The following is a 22,512-nucleotide window of genomic DNA, read 5'->3' as shown; positions in this document are numbered from 1 at the left end:
TTGGCCATTCGTTGCGCACTTAAAAAATGCCGTTCCGTTCCTTTTGGCTCTCGTGACTGCTGACAAGAAATCCACTGTGCTTTGAATGTTTTCCCTCTCAGAGAAAATGCTATTCCTCTCTTGCTGCTTTCAAGACTTTTTTCCTTGTCTCTAGTTTCCAGAAGCTTGACTACGATGTGTTTTGGTGCGTATTTCTTGGCCTTATCCTGTTTAGGGTTCACATAGCTTCTCGAATCTGTAGTTTTGGGTTTTTTTTAATTTTTTAAAAATGTTTTTATTTATTTTTTCCAACGTTTTTTTTTTTTTTTTGGGACAGAGAGAGACAGAGCATGAACTGGGGAGGGGCAGAGAGAGAGGGAGACACAGAATCGGAAACAGGCTTCAGGCTGCGAGCCATCAGCCCAGAGCCTGACGCGGGGCTCGAACTCACGGACCGTGAGATCGTGACCTGGCCGAAGTCGGACGCTTAACCGACTGCGCCACCCAGGCGCCCCTGTTTTTATTTATTTTTGAGACAGAGAGAGACAGCATGAGCAGGGGAGAGGCAGAGAGAGAGGGAGACACAGAATCCGAAGCAGGCTTCAGGCCCTGAGCTGTCAGCACAGAAGCCGACGCGGGGCTCGAACTCACGGACCGTGAGATCATGATCTGAGCCGAAGTCAGACGCTTAACCGACTGAGCCACCCAGGCGCCCCTCGAATCTGTAGTTTTATGTATTTTGCCAAATTTGCAAGTTTTCTGCCATTTGAGTACTTTTCCATCTCTGCCCTCTGCCACTGGGACTCCAGACGACATGCACGTTGGACCATAGGTCCCTGAGGCTCTCTGTTCATTTTTCTCTGGCTGGTTTTCTCTCTGTTGTTCAGGTTGGGTAATGTTACTGTTCTGGACTCAAGTTCATTGATTTTTTTCCTCTGTCCCCTCCACCTGCTGTGGAACCCATCCACTGAGGATTTTATTTCAGTTATTCTGTCTTTCAAAAGTTCTAGAACTTCCATGACTGTGTATTCATATCTTCTATTTCTTTGCCAAGACGTTCTTCCTTTTTATTTGTTTATAATTGTCCATTGAAGTATTTTTTATTATTTTTAATTATTTTTAATTTCTTTTAAATTTATTTTTTTAAATTTACATCCAAGTTAGTTAGCATATGGTGCAACAATGATTTCAGGAGTAGATTCCTTAATGTCCCTCCCTCATTTAGCCCATCCCCCCCTCCCACAACCCCTCCAGTAACTCTGTGTTTATTCTCCATATTTAAGAGTCTCTTATGTTTTGTTCCCCTCCCTATTTTTATATTATTTTTGTTTCCCTTCCCTTAGGGTCATCTGTTTCGTCTCTTGAAGTCCTCATATGAGTGAAGTCATATGATTTTTGTCTTTCTCTGACTAATTTCACTTAGCATAAGACCCTCCAGTTCCATCCACGTAGTTGCAAATGGCAAGATTTCCTTCTTTTTGATTGCCGAGTAATACCCCATTGTATATATACGCCACATCTTCTTTATCCATTCACCGATTGATGCACATTTGGGCTCTTTCCATACTTTGGCTATTGTCAATAGCACTGTTATAAACATTGGGGTGCATATGCGCCTTCCATTGAAGTACTTTTAACAAAGCTGCTTTAAAATCTTTGTCAGATGGGACGCCTGGGTGGCTCAGTCGGTTAAGTGTCCGACTTCGGCTCAGGTCATGATCTTGTGGCTCGTGAGTTCGAGCCCCGCGTCGAGCTCTGTGCTGACAGCTCAGAGCGTGGAGCCTCCTTCAGATTCTGTGACTCCCTCTCTCTCTGTCCCTCCCCTGCTCATGCCCTGTCTCTGTCTCTCTCAAAAATAAATAAATGTTAAAAAAAAATTTTTTTTAAAGTCTTTGTCAGATAATTTTACCATCTGTGGGTTTAGCGTTGGCACCTACCGATTGCCTTTTTTCACTCGTTTATGTCATCCGTTTCATTTCATTCCTTGTTGTTGGTATGACAAGTTATTTTCCACTGAAACCTGGCATGGTGGGTATTATGAGACTTATGAGGCTCTGGATCTTATTTAAACCTCTGTTTTCACTGGCTTCCTCTAACACTTCCCTGAAAGCGGGGAGCACTGCATCATTATTACCAGGTGAGGACGTAAGTTTCTGCTCGCAGCTTCCAGGGACAAAAAGAGGCGCCCTTGTTACTGCTGGGTGGAGTGGGAATTCTGGCTGCCATTGACCTCTCCCTGCCTGGGAGGCACAAGAGAGCCCATTGCTCCATTGACACCATGGGGTGGAGGAAGTGACCTCATCCCCCTGGGCAGCAGCGAAAGTCCTGGCTCTCCCACTGGGCTTTCTCCGACACCGCCCCAGTCAAGGGAGTGGAGGGGGCACTCTTGACTGTCTGCTGGGGCAGGAAGTCCAGGACCCCTGGTGGTCCTCACTGACACTGTGGGGTCGTAGGCGGGGTTGTGATGGCAGAGAAGATTAAAGGTCTGGCTTTCTCAGACGCCACTGGTGGTTGAGGGAGGAGTGGGGCACCTCATTAGAGCCTGGCTAGAGGCAGTTCAGCCTCCCCATTTGGCCTTTGCTAGTGGCTGTGGTGCCACACTTCTTTCTGTCACGTTTGGCGGAAGCAGAATGGTTCTTATCTAAAAGTTTTGTGTCTTTCTAGGCTGCCCCTCTCCTGGTCCTTTGGCTGGAAAGAGCGGGCTCTTCTTGGGGCTTTTTCTGTCTGTACCCATTGGTGTTTCCGGGTTGTGGGTTCTTCGAGTTCAAGGCTGGGATACAGGAGGCAACAAGAAGACCCGGGGCACCCACCACCATGTCCCTTCTTTTTCTCAAGGTCCTTAGCTCATCTCCCTTCTCTCTGCTTTCAGGGTCTCAAATATTAGTTTTGTATATAATATCCAGAGTTTGTAGCTTTACTTAGCAGGAGGAACATCTACTCTACTTTGCCAGAACCGCTGTCTGTTTTTTCATATACTTAATACCTACTCTTTGTGTGATTAAAAAATAATGTCTAAAAACAATGTGTTATCATAAAAATGTTTTTCGAAAAAAGTAAACAATGATACCTCTCTTGCCCCTCAGAGATAACCTCTGTGAACACTTTGGCAGGTAACCCTATCTCATTTTTTTTTAGATGTAGATACAGGACATTAAGACTCATCATTGGAAGCATCTTAGTGTCCTTTTGGTCATATTTGGCAGAAAGGAATTTGTGCTAGGTAAATAAAAAATAAAAGAACTTAGTGGAAGGATACTGGGGCATCTCCTAAAACTCAGGCAAGCAAAGCTTCTCAAAGGAGTCGTCTCTCTCTCACCTCCTTTTCTCTCCTCATCCTACTCCTTTGGGTCTTCCTGCCCTCTCAGTATTTATTCTAGGTCGCCAAGACCTCCATGTCACCAAGTCCAGGGGCCACTTTTCGGTCCTGATTTTATGAATGTTGCAGCCGTATTCTGCTGCTCCCTGTTTGAACCACTCTTGAGTTTCATCATATTCTCTTATTTCATGGTTCCATGGGTCTCATATCTCTTCATCTCTTCATATCTCATATCTCATATCTTCATATCTCATATCTCTTCATCTCTTCATATCTCTTTCATCATATTCTCTTATTTCATGGTTCCATGGGTCTCACCTTCCCAGCGTCCTTTTGCTAATCCTTCGTGGACCCACCTCTTAACCCTGGATGCTCAAAATGTGATATTACACGGGCAAAGTGGGACTCTGGTTTTCTCCTCCCAAATCGTCTCCTGTCCATACTTCCCCACGTCAGTGAACGTGACCCACCAGTCTTCATTAATGGAGAAGACAGAAGGCATTCAAGCCTCCAGAAGGGGGTCATATCCACTTGGTGGGGGTGGGGGGCAAACTTTAATTAGCCATGATACAAGCCCTGCCCACTTTCCATAGAGATTTTGGCCAGAGCTGAAGCCTGGGTTTTCCCAATCCATTTCCATCTGAATTGGACACAGTGCCAGACCATATTAAACCATATTAAATATTGGTTTTCAGTGTGGGCTATGTATATATGTCTTCCTTTTCCTGTGTCTTCGTGAGCGTATTTAGTAAGACTAGAGAAAGACTTGGGGCGCTCGGGTGGCTCAGTCGGTTGAGCGACCGACTTCGGCTCAGGTCACGATGTCACAGTTCATGGGTTCGAGCCCCGCATCGGGCTCTGTGCTGACAGCTCGGAGCCTGGAACCCGCTTCAGATTCTGTGTCTCCCTCTCTCTCTGCCCCTCCCCCACTCATGCTCTGTCTCTCTGTCTCAGAAATAAATAAACATTAAAAAAAAGAGACTAGTTAAAGGCTGTGTCTGTGCCTGCTGCTCTAATGTCAGTAAATAGCCTCTTAGAGTCCTAGAGAGTTCTAGACTCAGCTCACTGGACTCTTGAAATCAGTGTCTGTTTCATAAAAAGTTGTAAAAACCACACCTGGCCAAGTATCGGGACGAGTTTCTGATTTCAGTTCCGTCCGCAAACCTTGTTGATTTCTTTTCTTGTGAGAGAAGTTTCTCTTGTGCCAATAAGCCATATTCATGAATGGGATGGAAAGGGAGGAGGTGACAGATTCTTCTAATATAATTGGCAAGAGTTTAAAAAGAGGGGGAAGAAGAAGACTAAAGAAGGTGGATGTGCCAGTGGCCGAGAGCAGTCACCTGCTGTTGGGTTAATGGAGAGAAGATGGGGCTGGGGACCCGGGGGGGAGGAAAACATCGTCAAGGGAAGAGAGAACAGGTGAGACCACTGTGTGCTGAGTCTATCCCAATGATAAAGGCAGTCACAGGGCCCCATCTAGTCTTTTCGCCCCCGACGATAAAACGTTCATTCGCTCCGTCTTACAAACTGGAAGGATCCTGCCAAGAGTGAGCAGCCCGTAACGAGTGCGGTTTGTCACGACCACCGTGTTTTGCCACACCCAGAGAAATCAGAAAGCTGCCAAGACACGTGTAATTGGCCTTCTCTTGCGTTTTTCCATTTACCTGTGGATCTGTCACTTTGTCACCGTGCGAGCATTTGCTGGCAAACCAGGCAGGCTCTGCGTTTGACAGATGGCGGGATGGAAAGTCTGTGGCGCCAAGGGCCCAGAGGTTAGCCTGGGAGTGGATACCTTGGCAAATTCCGACACTCTTTCTCTCGTTGCCCATCTCTTGCGTCCCCTTCAGTGTGCCAAGAAGCTGAGTCGCTCGGGGGATGCCAAGAAAGACCACGCATCCTTTGCCAGCCGAGAGAGCGCTGTATGCCTTCCTCCTTTCATCCGTAAAATGGGGACAAGAACGTATCTACCTCATATGAATTCAATGAGTCAATTCGTAGAAAGAGCCTAGAACAGTGCCCAGCACATAGTAAGCCCTCAATTAGCGTCGGCTGCTATTATCTAACTATTATATGCAAAGACAGCATCATGCATCCTGTTTTCTTCTCTGTATTCTTCTAGATGATTATCTGGGTAGAAAGGAGTCAGATAAGGGCACCTGGGTGGCTCAGTCGGTTAAGCATCCGACTTCAGCTCAGATCACCATCTCACAGCCTGTGAGTTCGAGCCCCGCGTCGGGCTCTGTGCCGACAGCTCAGAGCCTGGTGCCTGCTTTGGATTCTGTGTCTCCCTCTCTCTCTGCCCCTCCCCTGCTCATACTCTGTCTGTCTCTCTCTCTCTCTCAAAAATAAATAAACATTTAAAAAAAAAAAAAAGAAAGGAGTCAGATAGAACTGGGTTCAAATGAGTTCAAATGAGTCCTGCCTATGCTACTGGCTAGTTGTGCGACCTTGGGAAAGTCATATAGCCACCAGGATGTTTCTCGTCTTTGTAAGTTCAGAGTTTCACAAGATTGTTCAGAATAAATGAGATCGTGGGCTTCAAGCCCTGAGCAGTGTCTGGCATAGAGTTAGTGCTGCACACGTGTTACCAAAGACACTAAGACTCCTTTTCTTCCCTCCTCTTATTTCCTTTTGGTCTTAATCGTACCTTTGGTCTTCCCAAGCATTTCCGTGCCCTTTCCTTGGTAAAGAAGGTCACGGGCAAAGTTGGGAAGTCAGCCAAGGCTTATCTATGTTTCCTTGATGGTTCTCCCTTTTCCTGCACGTCTGCTCCAGCCCTACTCCCTTCCTGTTCCCTCCCTGTTCCTTGCACACACCTCCAGCCTCCATCACCACCTACCATTTCTCAGGTTTTCCCTTTCCTGGCCCTGGAGTCCTTCCAGTTATCTGCTCGCCCCTGCCGCTGCTGTGGTAGACACGTGTGTTAGCTACACGCCCCTCCACTAATCCTAAGTCTTGAAAAGTAGGCTAGGGACAGACGAAGTGGGCAGTCCTAACCCGTGGAGAATGAGTCACTGGCCGCAAGAATTCGGGCAATTTGTGTGCAAGATGCCTTCTCTGAGAAGCCTCAAATTATAACACAGAGGCAAAACCACATGCTCAGCCCTTCGAGTGTCCAGAAAATGGTAGGGATGATTTCCTATGAACGTGGCATAGAAAAGAATGTGGGCTTTGCGAGTCCGGCCACCTGGGATGTACCTCTGGCTCAGGTTGTAGGAACTGTGACCACAGGAACTTGGGCAAAGACACGGTCGACTCTCCCTGAACTGCAGAAACCGTGGATAACTGTGATTATGTCATGGGGTGATCTTGACCATTAAACTAGGCAATCACGTGGAAGTGCCCAGCACGGTCTCGGACGCAGAACAGCTGCTCTGTAATAGCCAACCTGTCTGCCTGCCCGCTTTCCCTCTCTCCTTCCTTCCTGTTCTCTAGGCGAAAAGGTAGAGAGAATTGACCTCCCTATGTAATACTGTGAAGATGTCAGTTGATTACCTCTTTCCTCCTTTTTAAACGTTGTGGTAGGAGATGCACGTCAGGAAAGGTTACCATCGTGACCACTCGTAAGTGTGTGGTTTGCTAATGCTAAGCACGTCCACCTTGTTGTGCAATATCCTATGGCACGCTTCATCTTGCAGAACTAAAACTCCGTACCCGTGTCCCCTCCCCCAGCCCCTGACAACCGCCATTCAACTTTCTGTCTCTGTGAATTTCACTACTCTGGGCACCTCATCTGAGTGGGATTGTACAGTTTTCTTTTTGTGACGGCTTATTTCACTTAGCCCAGTGCCCTCAAGATTCATCCACGTTGGAGCACGTGGCACGATTTCCTTCCTTTTTGAGGCTGACTAACATCCCATTTTGGCCTAGACCATATTTTGTGGGTCCGTTCACCTGTTGACGGACGCTTGGGTTACTCCTACCTTTTCGCCGCTGTGCACTTGGCCGTACAAACATCTGTTCAAGTCTCTGCTTTCAGTTCTTTTGGATATATGTAAGAAGTGGGATTGCTGCTCATATGGTAATTCTATTTTTAATTTTTCGAGAAATCACCAGCACCATTTCTCATCCCGACCCCACCCCCCGCCCCGTCCCTGCCAACGGTGGCTCAGTGTCCCCATTTCTCCTCACTAACAATTTTGTTTCGTTTTGTTTACAATAGCCATCTTAATGGGTGTGAGGTGGGGTCTCGTTGTGGTTTGGATTTGCATTTCCCCGTTGATTGATGATGTGGAACATCTTTTCATGTGCTCTTGGCTATTTGTATGTCTTCTTTGGAGTAATGTTTTTTCAAGTCCTTTGTCCATTGTTAAATGTTTTTGTGGTTGTGGTTGTTGTTGCTGTTCCTGAGTTAGTTGTAGGAGTTCTTTATATATTCTGGATAATAACTCCTTATCAGGTATATGATTTGCAAATATTTTCTCCCATTCTCTAGGTTTACCTCTTCACTCTGTTGACTTTAATGCACAGAGTTTTAGATTTTAAGGTACATCCACTTTATTTTTATTTCGTTCCTGGTACTTTTGTTATCATATCCAAGAAATTATTGACATATCCAGCATGATGAGGCCATTCTCCTTTGTTTTCTTCTGAGACTTTTACAGTTTAAGCTGTTTACATTGAGGCTCTGATCCATTTTGAAGTAATTCTTTGACATTGAATCGTCCCGTCTCATAACAGGGTATGCATTTACGTTTATTTGCCGCCTTTTGTGTCCCCTCAAAGTTTTATTTCATTAAAATCTTGCATATTTGTAAAGCCTATTCTCTCTCATTTTTTTTTCTTGTGACTATAGGTGGGATCTTTTTCCTAATGCAGTTTCTGTTTTTTTTATTTATCTTCTTGAACAATATTAATTTCTATCTTGACTTGTACCAGACCACCTTACCTAATTCTCTTTGTTGTAGCCATTTTTTACAGTCAATAATTTGGGGGGTTTATAAACACTTTGAAGGCGAAAAGATTATGAATTATGCCACCTCTTTAATTGGCAAAGGTAGAATTCATTGTGAGCCTCAATGAATGAAATGACCGTGACATCTAAAGTCTCAGAAACTACCTTACCCACACACTCATCCTGAAGTTACTCAAAGTACTCAAGCTGAACAAGAAATGAATCAAAATAAAGAACTCATAACTAGAGATGATATGATATAAAAACAAAGAAATAAAAAAAGTAAACAGCAATGAAGTAAATCACACTTAAAGCTGCTGCCTCCCCCCCCAAAATACTGCTATTTTCCTAGTTATGACATTTATTATAAATGTCCAAAAAGGATTATTGAAAGAATGGTGATACAGTATAAAAATATTTAAAATAAATCCAATCCAGGTTCGTATCTTAAAACCTGATTTTACAACGTTTAGATTAAGAAAGGGGCTAAAATCACAGGTTCAGAAACAATTTTTTAAATCACATAGAAATTCTAGGCCTAAATCTTTTCTAGTAAAATTTCCAATCTTGATTAAGATGAATGGTATTGTCAGAAAACCTAAGTGCACAGAGTTGACACATGAAGGAGTTCGATACCTACACAATAACTCTGAAAGAAATTGACAAAAGGATTCCAAAAATAACCTTGAGGAAACGAGCTGAGGTCACTCAGAGATCGGCAGCAGAAGCGGATTCCCACCGAAGCAAGAGGGTGTCATGACTCTCCTGGGTTCTAGGCTCAGATTTTAGCTATAGATTTGCCACTTTCTGATCCGAGGGAGACTCCTCACTGCTCAGAGCCTCTGTTTTCCCGTCCGTAGAATGGGAAGGTTGCACCACCTCATCTCCAGGATGCTTTCCTAGTCATATAGTCTAGAATGTGTGTGACTTTGAAAACCAGAAAACGTTACTTTCCAAGCCCGACCATGCATCACAGTCATGCAGGGGGTGTTTCATTTCTTGGCCCAATCTCAATGCTGTCTGGAATTGGGCCATAGAATTGTCTGTGTGAGGGAAGCATGCTGACAGCTAATAGATAGCCATTGCTGAACACTTATTATGTGCCAGGCACTTCTCTAAATATTTTCCATTAATTTATCTTCTGGTTTCTCTTCAGATCAGGTAAATTTTTCTCCTCTTACCAAACATTTTCCATCAACTCATTGGGTTCAACCTCGAACTCTAGTAGATCCCAAGAACACATCTGGCATGCCCTGTCCTTTTAGGCGACACCAAATTGGTGATAGACACAAATGCAAACGGGACATCAAATTTTTATGGCAACATTCGCTCATAGGTGATGTCAAGGTGGTCCAAAATATACTGACTTCTGGATTGCCATCAAAATGCATCCTCTCTGAGGACTTTCGGTCCTCCAAGAGCCCCAGAGATTCTCCACCCCAGCTTAGGAACATTGAGTCAGGGGTGAGGGCTGGCCGACCAACCAATGACTGGGACGTGTGTCTACACATGAAGTAGCAACTTCAAACAAGATCATGAAGGACAGCAAAGCATTGAATAACCATCCGGAAGGATATTCAAAGGATCCGTCAGGCTATGTAACTACATAAAGGGTCTTAGAACCGTGGAGACCCTTCACCCCTCCCCTAATGTTAACAACTTACATGACAAGGTGAAGTTACCAAAACTTGGAAATGATCGTTGGTACAATACTGTTCGCTAAACTGTGGGCCTCATTTGGATTTTAGCCATTCCCCCCCTCTGCCCCCGCAATATCGTCTTTTAATTCCAGAGTCCCTTCCAGGATCTCACATTGTGTCTGGTTTTTGTGTGTCCTCAATTTCCTCCGATCTGTGGCAGTTCCTCTGGCTTCCTTATCTTTTATGACCTTGACATTCTGGTGAGTACTAGTCGGTGATGTTACAGAATTTCTCTCAGTTGGGTTGTGAATGGTATTTTTCTCATGACTCGATTGTGTGTATGCATTTTTGGTAAGAATCACAGAAGTGACCTATGTCCCTCTCAGTGCATCGTATCAGGGGATGCATGATCTTCATATGTCTTATTATTGATAATGTTAACTTGGATCATGAGGTTAAGGCAGGGCTGGGTTTCTCCACTGTGAAATTACTATTTTTCCCTTGCAATCAATTAATTTCTCAGAGGAGATACTTTGAGACTATGCAAATATCCTGTCTCCTCTCAGATTTTCATCCACGGATTTTAGCATCCGTACTGAGGGCAGTTATTACTGTGGTGTTTGCCTAATGGTGGTTTTGCGTTTCTCTCCCTCTATCCACATTAATTGGAATTCTTTTGTAAAGAGGACCTGTTCCTTCCCCTCCATATTCTCTTATTTATAACATTAGTATACACTCATGGGTATTTATTTCATTCTACGAATTGTAATCCAACACTGTCATTGTTTATTTTGTTGTTCAAATTGCCCTGGCTTTGGCCGTTGGAAGCTCCTTTGAGCTGGCTCCCGTGTCCTTCTGACACTCCCGTCCTTTTTCAAGGAATGACTTGTATTCTGGCACTGTAAGATGTAACAGGTTGATCTTGTGTATTTCCTGCCCAGCTCCTAGAATTGGCCATTTCTCTAAGGAGCCCTGGTTCCTTTGAGTGGAGAATGGTATTTAGAAACCAAGACCTGGGTACTGGATGTGCTCATTGTTATTGGGATGTCATTTCCTGGCTCTCTCAGCAGAGCTAGAAAATATATGTATGCATTTTCCTTTTTTTAATGTTTATTTATTTATTTATTTTGAGAGAGAGAGAGAATGAGAGAGAGAGAGAGAGAGAGAGAGAGACAGGGAGCAAGGGAGAGAGTGAATCCCAAGCAGGCTCCATGCTGTCGGCACAGAGCCCAGTGTGGGGCTCGATCTCCTGAATCGTGAGATCATGACCTGAGATGAAACCCAAGAGTCGGATGCTAACCCAGACACCCGTATGTCAGTATGTATGCACTGTAATGCGAATAATGCAAACATACACACATCATTTTCACTTCTGTATGTATCTCTGTGTTAATACATTAAAAACCACAAGTTCATGCCGATTTCTCCAACTCCGGTCCAGTAAGATTGACTCACCCTAGATTTCCCTCCTTCCTTATTTGTAACTTCTTTCTCCAATTGTGAGAAGCTGGCTCTCATTATCTATGATAGATTTACTTATTTGTTTAGTCACAGCATGCACATAAAAGAAGTCTCAGGGTTTTAAACACACGTCCCTACGACAAACAGATTGAATACTTAGAAAACTATGTGCATAGTTCTTTTTGTCTTTAGCCTTACAGCATCCAGTCAAAATACTATTTTCCAACGTTCCTCAGTTTAATTCTTTCATCCCCCACCCTTTCAATGCAGTTACGTTACTCACTTATAATGTAGTCAGGTTAATTTGTTTTGTTTGTGTTTTTCACCCCACCCGCCCCCCCCTTGCAATCCTAGTTGACTAGAGTTATTTATTTAATTTGGCGTATGTGGACTATCGCTCTGGTTCTAAGAGTCAAAGTGGTACCTAAAAGTACTTCCTCATGCCCCCTCCCCATCTCATTCTCCTCTCCTTTTCACCCTTTCTTAGCCCAGTATTGTTAGTTTCAGGTGTATCCTTCCTGCTTTGGAGACGGGAGGTTTTAAAATTAGGTCACGGAAGAGATTCTGCCTTCAACAGTCACGTGGAGGAGAGTGGGGCTAGAGAAGGGAGGTCAAACCCCAGGGATCGAGAGGAAGGGAAGGAGGGAGGAGAGACCCAGGACCGAAGTGGGCGGGGTCAGTGCAGGACCACATGCCTTGGTGCCTCTCTTATTCCCATCTGTGGAACTAAGACTTCAAAGCATGGGCCTCGAATGTTCCAGAACACCAGGGAAGCAGTGTGGGGTGCCCACCAGTGCCTGGAGGTGCCTGCCTGTCTCCCAGTGAGACGTAGGCCCGCCACCTGTGCTATTCCACTCCGTTTGAGGCATCCCCCGGGAAAAGAAGCCGTCCTCCCTGCCCCGTGTGGGGGCTGCCCCAGGAACGTTGGACCCAGGCAGGACCTTTGACTAGGTCCCCCACATGAGGGAAGATGACCTGTGTCTTGCGTCATCGGATCAGGTCAGCATGTGAAGATGAGTTCTTCCTCTGTGCCCTCTGAGGTCACCGCCCCCTAACTCCAGGCTTCTCTGTCCTATCCGGGGTCCCCAGTAGAGACTCACCCTTACCGGCTCAGAAGAGGAACTTGGAGATGGTAGTTGAAGGTTTCAACACCACCCCCTCTGGCGGGTGAGCGGACATTCCCTTTACTGGCAGCAGCTGGAATTTCACAACAGATGCTCCTCTCAACAAGGTGCCAGGGGAAGCCAGGCCTTGCCTGCCAAGTCTCTGAAACAAAGAGGCATCGTCCTTGGGGAGGGAGAGGGTACCACCTTCCTCCCTCTTAATCTCCACCCCAAAGCCACTGGGGTTCCGCGGACAAGTCAGAAGAAACGGCTGACGGCTGACTCATCGGACGGAAATGAGTGTGCTGAAGGTCCAGGTGGCCAGCCACCGTGTGCTGGGTCAACCCCCAGGGCAACTCGGCTGAGGATCCCCGGGCCGAGCTCACACCTCCCTTGACCCCCAGCACCCAGTGCCCCGGGCAAGTCCTGCCTCTTAGAGCAGCTTGGGGCAAGCCCTAGATGGCGTCAGGGTGCCAGGGAGACAGGCACACCGGGAGATCTGCCAGATGCCTCTGGGGACGTCTGGCTCACCCGTGGAGAAGGCCTTGATGGCCTCCAGTGAACAGCCAGGGACACTGAGGCCAGGAGATGGGAGTGTCAGGGGCCTGGAGGAGGGAGGCGGCGTGGGCCAGCAGGCGTCGGAGGGGTGCAGCGAGGGCCCCGGGACACGGGGTGCCGACCCCTGAGGGGACACGGGGTGCCGACCCCTGAGGGTAGGTGTGTGTGCAGCAGAAGCAGCGTTGGCCGAGAATGTTCATTTACATCTCGTGTTTGCATCGTCACAGTGGGACACAACAGGGCAGGGTGACTCATTCCTGCCTCGTGACACAACCCAGCTGTCCCTTGCAGCAGGGACTGGGCGGAGGGGACTTTAAACCCGGTTGGTGTGGTTCGGCCCTTCTCCAGGCTAGAGATCGCTAGCCCCAGTTCAGCGGAACAGGGACAGTGTGCCTCTGTGAGTTCTGATCCCCTCTCCAGAGGGTGAGCAGCTGGTGTAGACAGACATGGTGGGCTCGAGATTCCCAGCAACTGGAAATGTAGGCTTCTTTTTTTTTTTTTTTTTTTTAATGTTTATTTACTTCTGAGAGAGAGACAGAATGTGAGTGCGGGAGGGGCGGAGGGGCAGAGAGAGAGACACAGAATCGGAAGCAGGCTCCAGGCTCCGAGCTGTCGGCACAGAGCCCGACGCGGGGCTCGAACCCGCAGACCGCGAGATCATGACCTGAGCCGAAGTCGGACGCTTAACCAACTAAGCCACCCAGGGACCCCGGGAATGTAGGTTTCTTAAAGCAAGATCGTGTTACAGTTCACAGAATCTTCACTTCTGGGTGTAGAAACATGAACTGAGTTTATTTTTCTTCCAGCGACTGGCATCTGACATCGCCGAGGGGGCGGTGCACTTTAGCGGTCAAGGCCAGGCTCCCTGGGTTCGCATCCTGGCTTTGCCACCTCCTAACTGTGTGACCTTAGGCAAGTTGTCTGACTTCTCTGGGCCACAGATTAGCCATCTCTCCATCCCCCTCCCTCCAGTCTCCCCCAAAGGTGGTCCAGCCATCAGCCTCTTACCGCTAAGTTGCCCTCACCCCGGTGGGAGCCCTCCAGAGTCAAGGATCAACAAAACAGCTCAAGTCCCGCTTTTGTTGCTGGTACCTCCCTATCCCCACCCCCAAGGAGCTCACGTCTTCTCTCAGCCCTGGCGGGTCTCGCAGAGAGCAGGTGTGCTGGCCGAGTAGGGTCACAGGAGAACACAACAGCACATCCCCACCTGGCAAGCATCCAGTCTGAATAAGGGATTCTCTTAACGCCCCTCTGCCCTTGGCCCCGGGCGACAAAGGAGAGCCGTCTGGGATGCTGGATAAGCCCCTCGTGTCCTCAGTCTTCCCGTGTTGGCAGGGGCAGGTAGGCAGCTGTGTTAGTTCTGGACGGACCCCTCCCGGCAAGGCCCCCAAGGTGGTGGCTGGGCGCCGTCCCCGCCATTCGCTGTGACTCTTATTACAGGAGCAGGTAGGTCATGGATCACCTTTTGTCCCCACAATTCGGGAACACAGAAGTCCCGCCTGACGCCGTGGTCTGTCGATATCCACATTGGTTCTTCCAGCTTTGGCTCCCGCCCCCCGGGCTGCCCCTTACTTACCCTCTCTGGGTGTCAGCTTCCCCTTTTGTGGAATGAAGGGCGTGAGGGGGGGTGACCTCTGAACTCCCTCCAAGAACCCACCCTGGCGCTAACGGGGAGAGATTATCCTTCGGGCAAAGGGTCCCTTGTGGACATGTGGGCCAGCCAGCCATGCCCCCAAAGTCATCCTCTGGAAGGTGCCTGATTTTCCGGCTCCTGCGGCAGGTTCTGTTAGTTCTGAATCCGAAGAGCTCTGAGCTGGACGGGGTGTTGTAGTGGGGCTGAAGGTAGAAGGCTGAGGGTGTATGACAAATACTCGTCCCCAGGAGGCACATCCACGCCGGGAACCAGCACATCGAGGCGAGGGAGGGGCCTGACAACCTGGAATCGGCCCGGTCAGGCCCAGTGTCAGTGGATCCACTGCCTGGGCTACCCGTCGAGGAGTCAGCAGACAAAGGGCCCAAAGGTGACTGGGAAAGTTGCCCTGGGAGGGCCCGGGGACAACTTTGGGCTTCCAGATGCTGCTAACGGAAGCACCCAGTGTCCATGGTCCTGAGTCACGAGTGGCAGTTTTTCTGAACTCAGTCGGCTGCCTCAACAGCCAGGAGGTGGTGGCACCTGGCCCTCGGCTCTGGGGTCTCAGTCCTTGGCAGGCTCCTTCCTGCACCCAGATGCTGTCTCTTCTTTCTGGAATGTTCTTCCCCTCACTTCTCTCCTAGCTCCCTCATCCAGTTTAAGTGTCCCTTCCGGGAGGCTTCCCAGTGACCCAGAGTGGGCTCCCCCTTTGGCCTGATGCCAGTACCAATCCTTGTTTTTGGGTTTTTTTTTTAATTTTTATTTTTTAACGTTTGTTTATTTTTGAGACAGAGAGAGACAGAGCATGAACGGGGGAGGGGCAGAGAGAGGGAGACAGCCCCATGGTGCATGGCCCACCGGGGACCTCACTGAGGTGAGGTGACGCTGGACAGCTCACAAAGGGACTGTGTTCCCTTCGGCCGGCGTGTGGTTCCTCCCAGGCTGGGGCAGTAGGGGGATTATTTGCCTACGCGGGGCCTCCATGCACCTAGTGGTCTGGTCACGCAGCCGGGTCCGCGTTAGGACTTCACAGTTTTGCATCTCGTTTGCATGGCTCAGCTCTGAGCTCTGTGCTTCTGCTTGTGGTTTCCTGGTCCGTCCCCAGTTCCACAGAGCTGGACCTCTGCTTCCTCGGCTTCCCTCCAGGACCTGGCCTGACGGGCCAGCCTCGGGGTCCGCCCTGAGAGGGGTGAACACGGGAGAGTGTGAGTCTGGCCAAGGCTATAGCAGGATAGCCTTCGTGTCTCGAAAGCTTCCTTGGCACATCCACTGTGGCATTCTTCCCGACAGCCCTACAGGGTCAGTGCCGTGTTATCCCCATTTTACAGAGAAGTAAACTGAGGTTGGGAAAAGGTAACAAAAGTCTGCCTAAAGTGCGCTGCTAAACAGCAGAGTCACGCTCTGAGTCCGAGTCTGTTGCTGCCAGAAACCGGGTTTATTCACCGTGCTAAACCACCTGCCGTGGCTTCCCGGGGCCCCAGGAGCCCCCACACGTTAGCCAAGAAGCCGCACTGGCCCCGCTGAGGCTCTCAGCGTTTGGCGCTTCTCGTGGCTCCCCACCTGTTGCTAATCAGCCTTTTCTTAAAGCCCCTGCTCGGTGGCTTTAAGATTCTGATTTTTCTCAAGGAGCCCCCTGCCCGCTGGGGTCTGGCTGCTCCCGGGCACTCGTGGGGATGCTCGCCACTGCCCCGTGGGCCAGGCGGGCCTCCGTCTCAGCTCCCCGCCCCTGGCAGCCTGCATCTCTGTGCTGTTGGGCTCCAACAGCTGTAGGCTCTCTGCCTCCATACTGCGCCCTTGGCATTGGGGCCACAGCAGGGCTGATCGGGCCGGGCTGGGAGTGCCTGTGGACTGCCATCTGCTCTGCTAGGCCATTTGCTCCCTAAGCCTGGGGCTCTCCAGACTGACCGGTGTCTGTCCCTCCCCCCCCATGCAGGCGATGACTCAGGATGCAGCCAGGGGCCACGACGTGCACGGAGGACCGTATCCAGCATGCCCTGGACCGCTGCCTGCATGGCCTCAGCCTCAGCCGCTGTTCTACCTCCTGGTCAGGTAGGTCTGGGGGAGCAGGGGTGGGGTCCGCGGGGCCCGAGAAAGCCTCAGGGGCTATGGCGAGCACTGGGCAGCTCACAGAAGCCGGCAGGTTGTGGTTCCGAGCCCCTGGACCTCCCGTGGGCTGGACCTCCCGTGGGCTGGTGCTCGGCACAGCACCCGATGGAGAGTAGGCCCTCGGTATATGGCAGTTTGTCTGTGCTCCTGTAACATATTCCTTCTCCCGGGACCGTATCTTGCTTTCTTCCCGTGTGTCGAAGTACAACCTTGAAGAAGCTATCAAACCTGCTTAGAAATACAACTACTGATTCCAACAGAGCAGCTAGGCTATAGCTCTTCCCGGAATGGTTCCCTTGGTTTCTAGATCTTTCCAGATACAGGCTGGGGCAATTGTATCTCTGAAGACCGGGGCCTGCCTGTAATAATTTCTCGTGCTTCTAAGATTTTTCACGTCTCGTGTCTCACTTGCCTCGCTAACTACGCCATGAGATAGATATCCACTGCTCCTTGAACACACCTGGTTCCTCCCTCCCTCAGGACCTTTGCACCTGCTGCCTGGAACTCTTCCCTCAGAACTGCCCGTAGCTGGCTCCTTCTCACCCAGGTCTCAGCTCTAATGCCACCGCCTTTGAGAGGCTTTCCTCTGTCTTTGGAATTCAACAGATCTGTATTAAAACTGCCTCTCACTGGCTGCTATAACCTCACCCCAGTCACTGAACCTCTCACAACTCCACCTGCCTTGTCCGTGAAATAACAACCACGGGAACCTCTTCCTGAGGTTCCACATAGATGCCACATAGATGGCAGTTTGCTCCCTGTTCACTTCCTTCCCAGGTGTTGACGAAGCCTAAGCGTATAGAATTGAGGTAGGGGGACGACATCATTAAGGAAAAGAACACAAAAAAGATCCGACTTTTGCAAATTTTCTGAGAACCGATGTCCGCACGAAAACACCGTTTGGGCCTCCCCGACCTTAGAAGGACCCCCCCTGCACATGAAGGCTCCCGGAGCTTGGGCTCCGTGAAATTCGTGGTCGATCCGTTTCCACCCTTACGCCTCTCCCCTCCACTGCACGCATGCGCCCGTGTGCGCGTGCACACACAGGCCTCTAGGACAGCGCCTTTAATCTCTAGGGGTTTACCCTGGCCGAGTGCGGGGAAACGGAGCCTGACAGAGTGCAAAAATCTGGGGAAGTTACAGAATGACCAAGTGCTCACTGTAGCTTTCAAAAGGTAGATGGATGTAGCTTCCGCCTTCCTCGGCTCCGTGGCCAGGCGGTCCTGGGAAGTCCCAGGGCTGTGGTAGCCTTGGTCTTGCTTCCTGGGGCGGGGCTTGCTGTGGCTCCTCCCCTTATTCTTCCAGCGCCCTCTGCCTCTGCCCTCCTTCCCTGCACCTTGCATGCTCCGGCACCCCCTATAGGAAACCAGGGGAGCCGGGTTGGTGGAAGAACCGTAGCTCTCCAGAGGCAAGGGGTGCAGACTCACGGCCCCTAAGGGGGATCCCAGCCCATCTCTGTCTCTTGAGCCATTATCTGCAGGAATAAGAAGCTTGTCATTGCGTCTTGATGAGGAAGGAGAGAGTTGACTGTTGATTCAGAGCTTTCTCAGACTCTTTAGAAAGGAATACCCCAGGGGTGCCCCTGGGGATTCCCACTTCTGTCCAGACGTAAGCTGAACACCTGCGTCTCTCTCTGCCTTTCCAGCCGGGCTGTGTCTCAACTGCTGGAGCCTGCAGGAGCTGGTCAGCAGGGATCCGGGCCACTTCCTTATCCTCCTGGAGCAGATCTTGCAGAAGACTCGAGAGGTGAGGGCCGGCCTGGGGCTGAAGAGTCAAGGGAAAGGCCCCCACGGAGTGTCACTTGTGGGGTGCCTGGCCCACCGAGGGGCTTGGCAAAGGCGCTGGGAACTTTCTGTTCCAGTGGTGCTTGTGAGTTGAAGGCTTCTAGGAAGGGCTGTGGTCCTTTCACCAGGAAGACGAGGACTCGTGAGCCCCGGATCTGAGTTTAATTAAGCTGCTTCTTAAGACAGACATGGCTTGTAAGTCCAAGTGTTGACTAGAAAGGAGAGAGGAAGCTCTCCCGAATTCCTTTCCTCGAAAAGATCCGTAAAAACAGACACAGAGGAGAAAACTGACTAGAAAGGGAAACTGAGACCTTGTCTCACGGCCGGTCCGTAAGAAATAGGCTTTGATGACTTAGAACAGCAGTGTGTTTAAGGGCTCAGCTGGGCTGGGGTTCCAGAATAATTGTGAGTCCCTAAAGAGGATTCTGGCTCTTTTATAAAGAATTCTGTGCTTAATTTTTTTTTTTCATTTTTGTTTTAAATACGTAACTGTGTTGGAAAACGTGACTTTCTCAAGCTGTCCCTTGGGAAGTCTTGGCTTACCAAGACACTCAAGGTTCCAATTCTGGCACCATCATTTATCGGGTACCGTTATACCCTGATCCACAAGCACACCAACTCAGAAGAGCCTAAGCCACCTTTGGAGCGTTTAACTTATAAGCCCAAATATCTACTACCGTGTGACAAGAGGGGAGGGTTTTGTAGAAGGGGCCCAGAGCAGGTGTATCAGGCACCTGGTCTGTTCGGGGCCAAGAGAAGGAGAATTCTGCTTGAGCCTGCTGAGGCCACCAGGCACAGCACGGTGGTGGGGTCCTCTCTGCATCTTCAACCCCCACGAGTTCCGGAAGGGGCCGAGACCTTTACCATTTGGACCAAAGAATTCTAAATCACATGGGTCTGTAGTGTGGTCAAAAATTGTAATAAGCAGTGCGGGGAAGGCTATAGTGAGACTCGTACTTTCATACACGCAGGGTATTGTAACTGGCACAGTCCTTTCGGAAAGCAACTTGGCAACACGTTTCAGAGGTCAGAACGAGGTTTATAGTCTTTGATCCATCGACTCCACTTCCTGAACCCTAACCTACATAAATAATCCAAATTACAGAAAAAGTAACGTGCACCAAGTTTTTCATTGCAAAAGTATTTAGGGTAGCAAGAAAATAATGTCGTGTGTCCAAAATAATAAATTACAGAGATCTATCAGAAGGAATATTATTACAGGCAATAAAAAGATGGATATTATCCAAAGGTACAAACAGATTTTAATATACAAAAAAATTGCATCAGTAAGGTTTATTAAATGATTTAGCGAACATTTACCAAACATTTGGAAAAATACAGAGTGAGATTCCTAGCACATACCATACAGCATACGGTATTCTAAGTGGATTGAAGATTTAAATTTAAGAAAATGAAGCTTCAAAAAAGGAAGGAAATATGAATTTTACATGGTGTTTGCACACAAAAGCAAAAATCCGTAAAAGACAAATAAGCATTTCTAATATCAGGACATCAGAAGAAAATCTATACAAGTAAAAGACACACAACAAATTTGAAAAAAGATTTACCACACAAATGAAAAGGAAATGTGTAACCAGGAGCACCAGGGGTGGGGGAACGGTGGTCTTAGAGATGATGCAGCAAAACAAATTCATTTATAACATTATAGGGTAAAAACATTAGGAGTAAAAACATACACGCTATGATTTCCAAGTACAAAGAGAAAAATGGTGTTAGGATAAGCATTGTCACGTTAGCTGTGGTTGCGTTCATTTGGAGGGGGGATATTGTGAGTGTTTGGTTTTTTTTAAGTTGTATTTCCCCCATTGTTTCCTTGTGGTTACGTTGCCTGTCACGTAAGAAAAAAAAGAAAGTGCAGAAAAAGGAAACACTGCTCTGTTCTGCACCTGTGATGAGCCTCACGCTGCTTTCCTGTCCTGTCCACAGGTCCAGGAGAAGGGCACCTATGACCTTCTCGCCCCCCTGGCTCTGCTTTTCTACTCCACTGTTCTCTGCGTAAGTTCCGGGGCGGGCTAGCTTGGGGAAGTGAGAGGGGACAGGGAGGGATGGTCTCCATGGGGACAGAGCCCTCACACCTCCGGAGACAACTTAGGGTATCTGTCAAGCCACGCCCTTGAAATGGGTGTCAACCCTCTGGCATCAGAGCAGCCCCCATAACTCCCTGAATGGCTAGAAACAGGCTAAATATACAAAGCCTCTGATGGCATCAGAGCGGCCATCTTGAAGGGCCTCCATAAGTCTGTGCAGATGCCATGGCGCCTGGTATATCCAGCTCCCGTGGAGGGGACTGCTGTCAACAGCCTGTTCACGAGCCAGGAAACAGATCCTGCTGAAAGATCTTAGGTCCACCTTATTCTGTACCCCAGGAGTCCGTGTCCCCCGGTGTGATCATCCCGTATTCACCAGACCGGTGGCATCATCAGATGACCGTACATACATGGAACCAATCCATGCAAAGCATAAACGTTTGCCTCAACGAGAGTATTGAAAGAAAGGTAGTTTAGGCATCGGAGACCATTACCCCAGATGAGTTGCGGCAACGGCACCATTTAGGATGACCCCCAAGGTGACAGCTTTTCAGAGGGGCGCTCTCGTGCGTTAGATATTACGTGTGGTAAAGTCACAGCCCTTACAGTAGAGGTGCCTCTGGGTGCCACCTTTATCATTTGTAAGTCACGCCCTGTGGGTAACTTCTGGTTCTTTCTGCCCTCGTCCTTGGACACACTGCTGCCAGGAGCAGTGTGCCTTCTGCGGAACGTATCAGAAAGGAGCAGGGTATGTTCTGGAATATCGGTGAGCTCTCTCTTACCCGGACGTCTCTGCTTGCCTCTCCCTTTCCATCCCAGACACCACACTTCCCGCCAGATTCAGATCTCCTTCTGAAAGCAGCCAGAACCTACCACCGCTTCCTGACCTGGCCTGTTCCCTACTGCAGTATCTGCCAGGAGCTGCTCACCTTCATTGATGCTGAACTCAAGGCCCCAGGTGAGTGTTGAGGGGGGCAGGTGCACAGGGCCGGGATCTCCCCTTCCTGGTGCACACAGCATCGGAGGGCTGAGAGCAGTGAACACAGGAGGTGACTCAAGGAGGAATCCTTCGGGGTTCAAGGCCAGGAGACCCCACTACGTGGTCTCTGTCTGTGCTCTGCTTTGCCAAAGGGTCTCTGAGACTGCCCAGGCCAGACAGAGAAGCCCCCACAATACTGACGACAGGCCCTTGCTTGTTCTCTTTGCCTCAGGATCAAATAGGGAAATGATGTGTGCATAGATTCGGTCCTGGCCAGGGAAGTGGGGGGTGACGGGAACAGGCAGGTTGATGGGTGCCCTGACAGGTGTGGACAAGGGCCTCGTGCTAAGTTTTCACCTATGGGGTCTGAGAAGTAAGTAGGAATCCTCGCAAAATTGCAAGTGCTATAATAGACATGAAAACGAGGTCCTCGAAAACGGTTACAGAGCAAGAGAAAACCTAATTGGTAAGATTTACTGTGAGGTGGCCTGATAAAGTAATTCATCAACAGCAGTCGCTCAAAACACTGACGTCACATTAACATCTCGGTAGATGCCCCTAAAACATCTGATAGAATTTGACATTCGTTCCTAATATTTAAAACTCCTCTAATACACGGAAACTAGTAATACACGGAAGTGTTCTTAATAAGGTAACAGCCCGCAGCGAAATACTAGAGGCATTTCCATTTAAGTCGATAACCTTCATCTTTGTGCTTACAAGTATTTTTGCCTATGCAAAAAGGCAAAAATAAAGACTATTTCCTCTTTCGGAAAGATAATTTAATTATGCAGAAATCAAACAATTGCTTGTCTGTCAAGGCCAAGAGAATCACCTAAAGAACTGTCCGAACTAGTAAACAGGTAGCTAAGAGCTTTTCCATATGTCATTAACCAGTAAGAAAACATAGTTGAGGGGGGAAAAAAAGAAAACAATTTATAATTGCAACTAAAAATACAAAAGAAGAGAGATTGAGTAACCTACATAGAGAAACAAACTTAACTGAAGGATAAG

The 22,512-nt window shown here is 48.7% G+C and overlaps 1 protein-coding gene across 5 annotated transcripts in view; it reads left to right on the top strand.

The window, feature by feature from the left end:
- PIK3R5 (phosphoinositide-3-kinase regulatory subunit 5) overlaps positions 1 to 22,512 on the top strand; it is a 73,526-nt gene that overhangs the window by 30,287 nt on the left and 20,727 nt on the right. For 4 of the 5 annotated variants that reach the window (XM_078437762.2, XM_078437763.2, XM_078437759.2 and 1 more), the window contains exons 2-5: positions 16,515 to 16,630; positions 18,333 to 18,433; positions 20,419 to 20,487; positions 21,339 to 21,477. In XM_078437762.2, coding sequence (XP_078293888.1) covers positions 16,528 to 16,630; positions 18,333 to 18,433; positions 20,419 to 20,487; positions 21,339 to 21,477 — 412 coding nt within the window. In that variant the 5' untranslated portion in view covers positions 16,515 to 16,527. Of the gene's footprint in view, positions 1 to 13,501; positions 14,973 to 16,514; positions 16,631 to 18,332; positions 18,434 to 20,418; positions 20,488 to 21,338; positions 21,478 to 22,512 lie in introns of those variants that run through there. The other variant, XM_078437761.2, reaches the window with a different exon arrangement.

This window comes from Panthera onca, chromosome E1 (assembly GCF_046562875.1).
Source record: "Panthera onca isolate mPanOnc1 chromosome E1, mPanOnc1 haplotype 2, whole genome shotgun sequence".
NCBI classification, from domain to species: domain Eukaryota; kingdom Metazoa; phylum Chordata; class Mammalia; order Carnivora; family Felidae; genus Panthera; species Panthera onca.
This window is presented reverse-complemented; position numbering and strand designations above follow the sequence as displayed.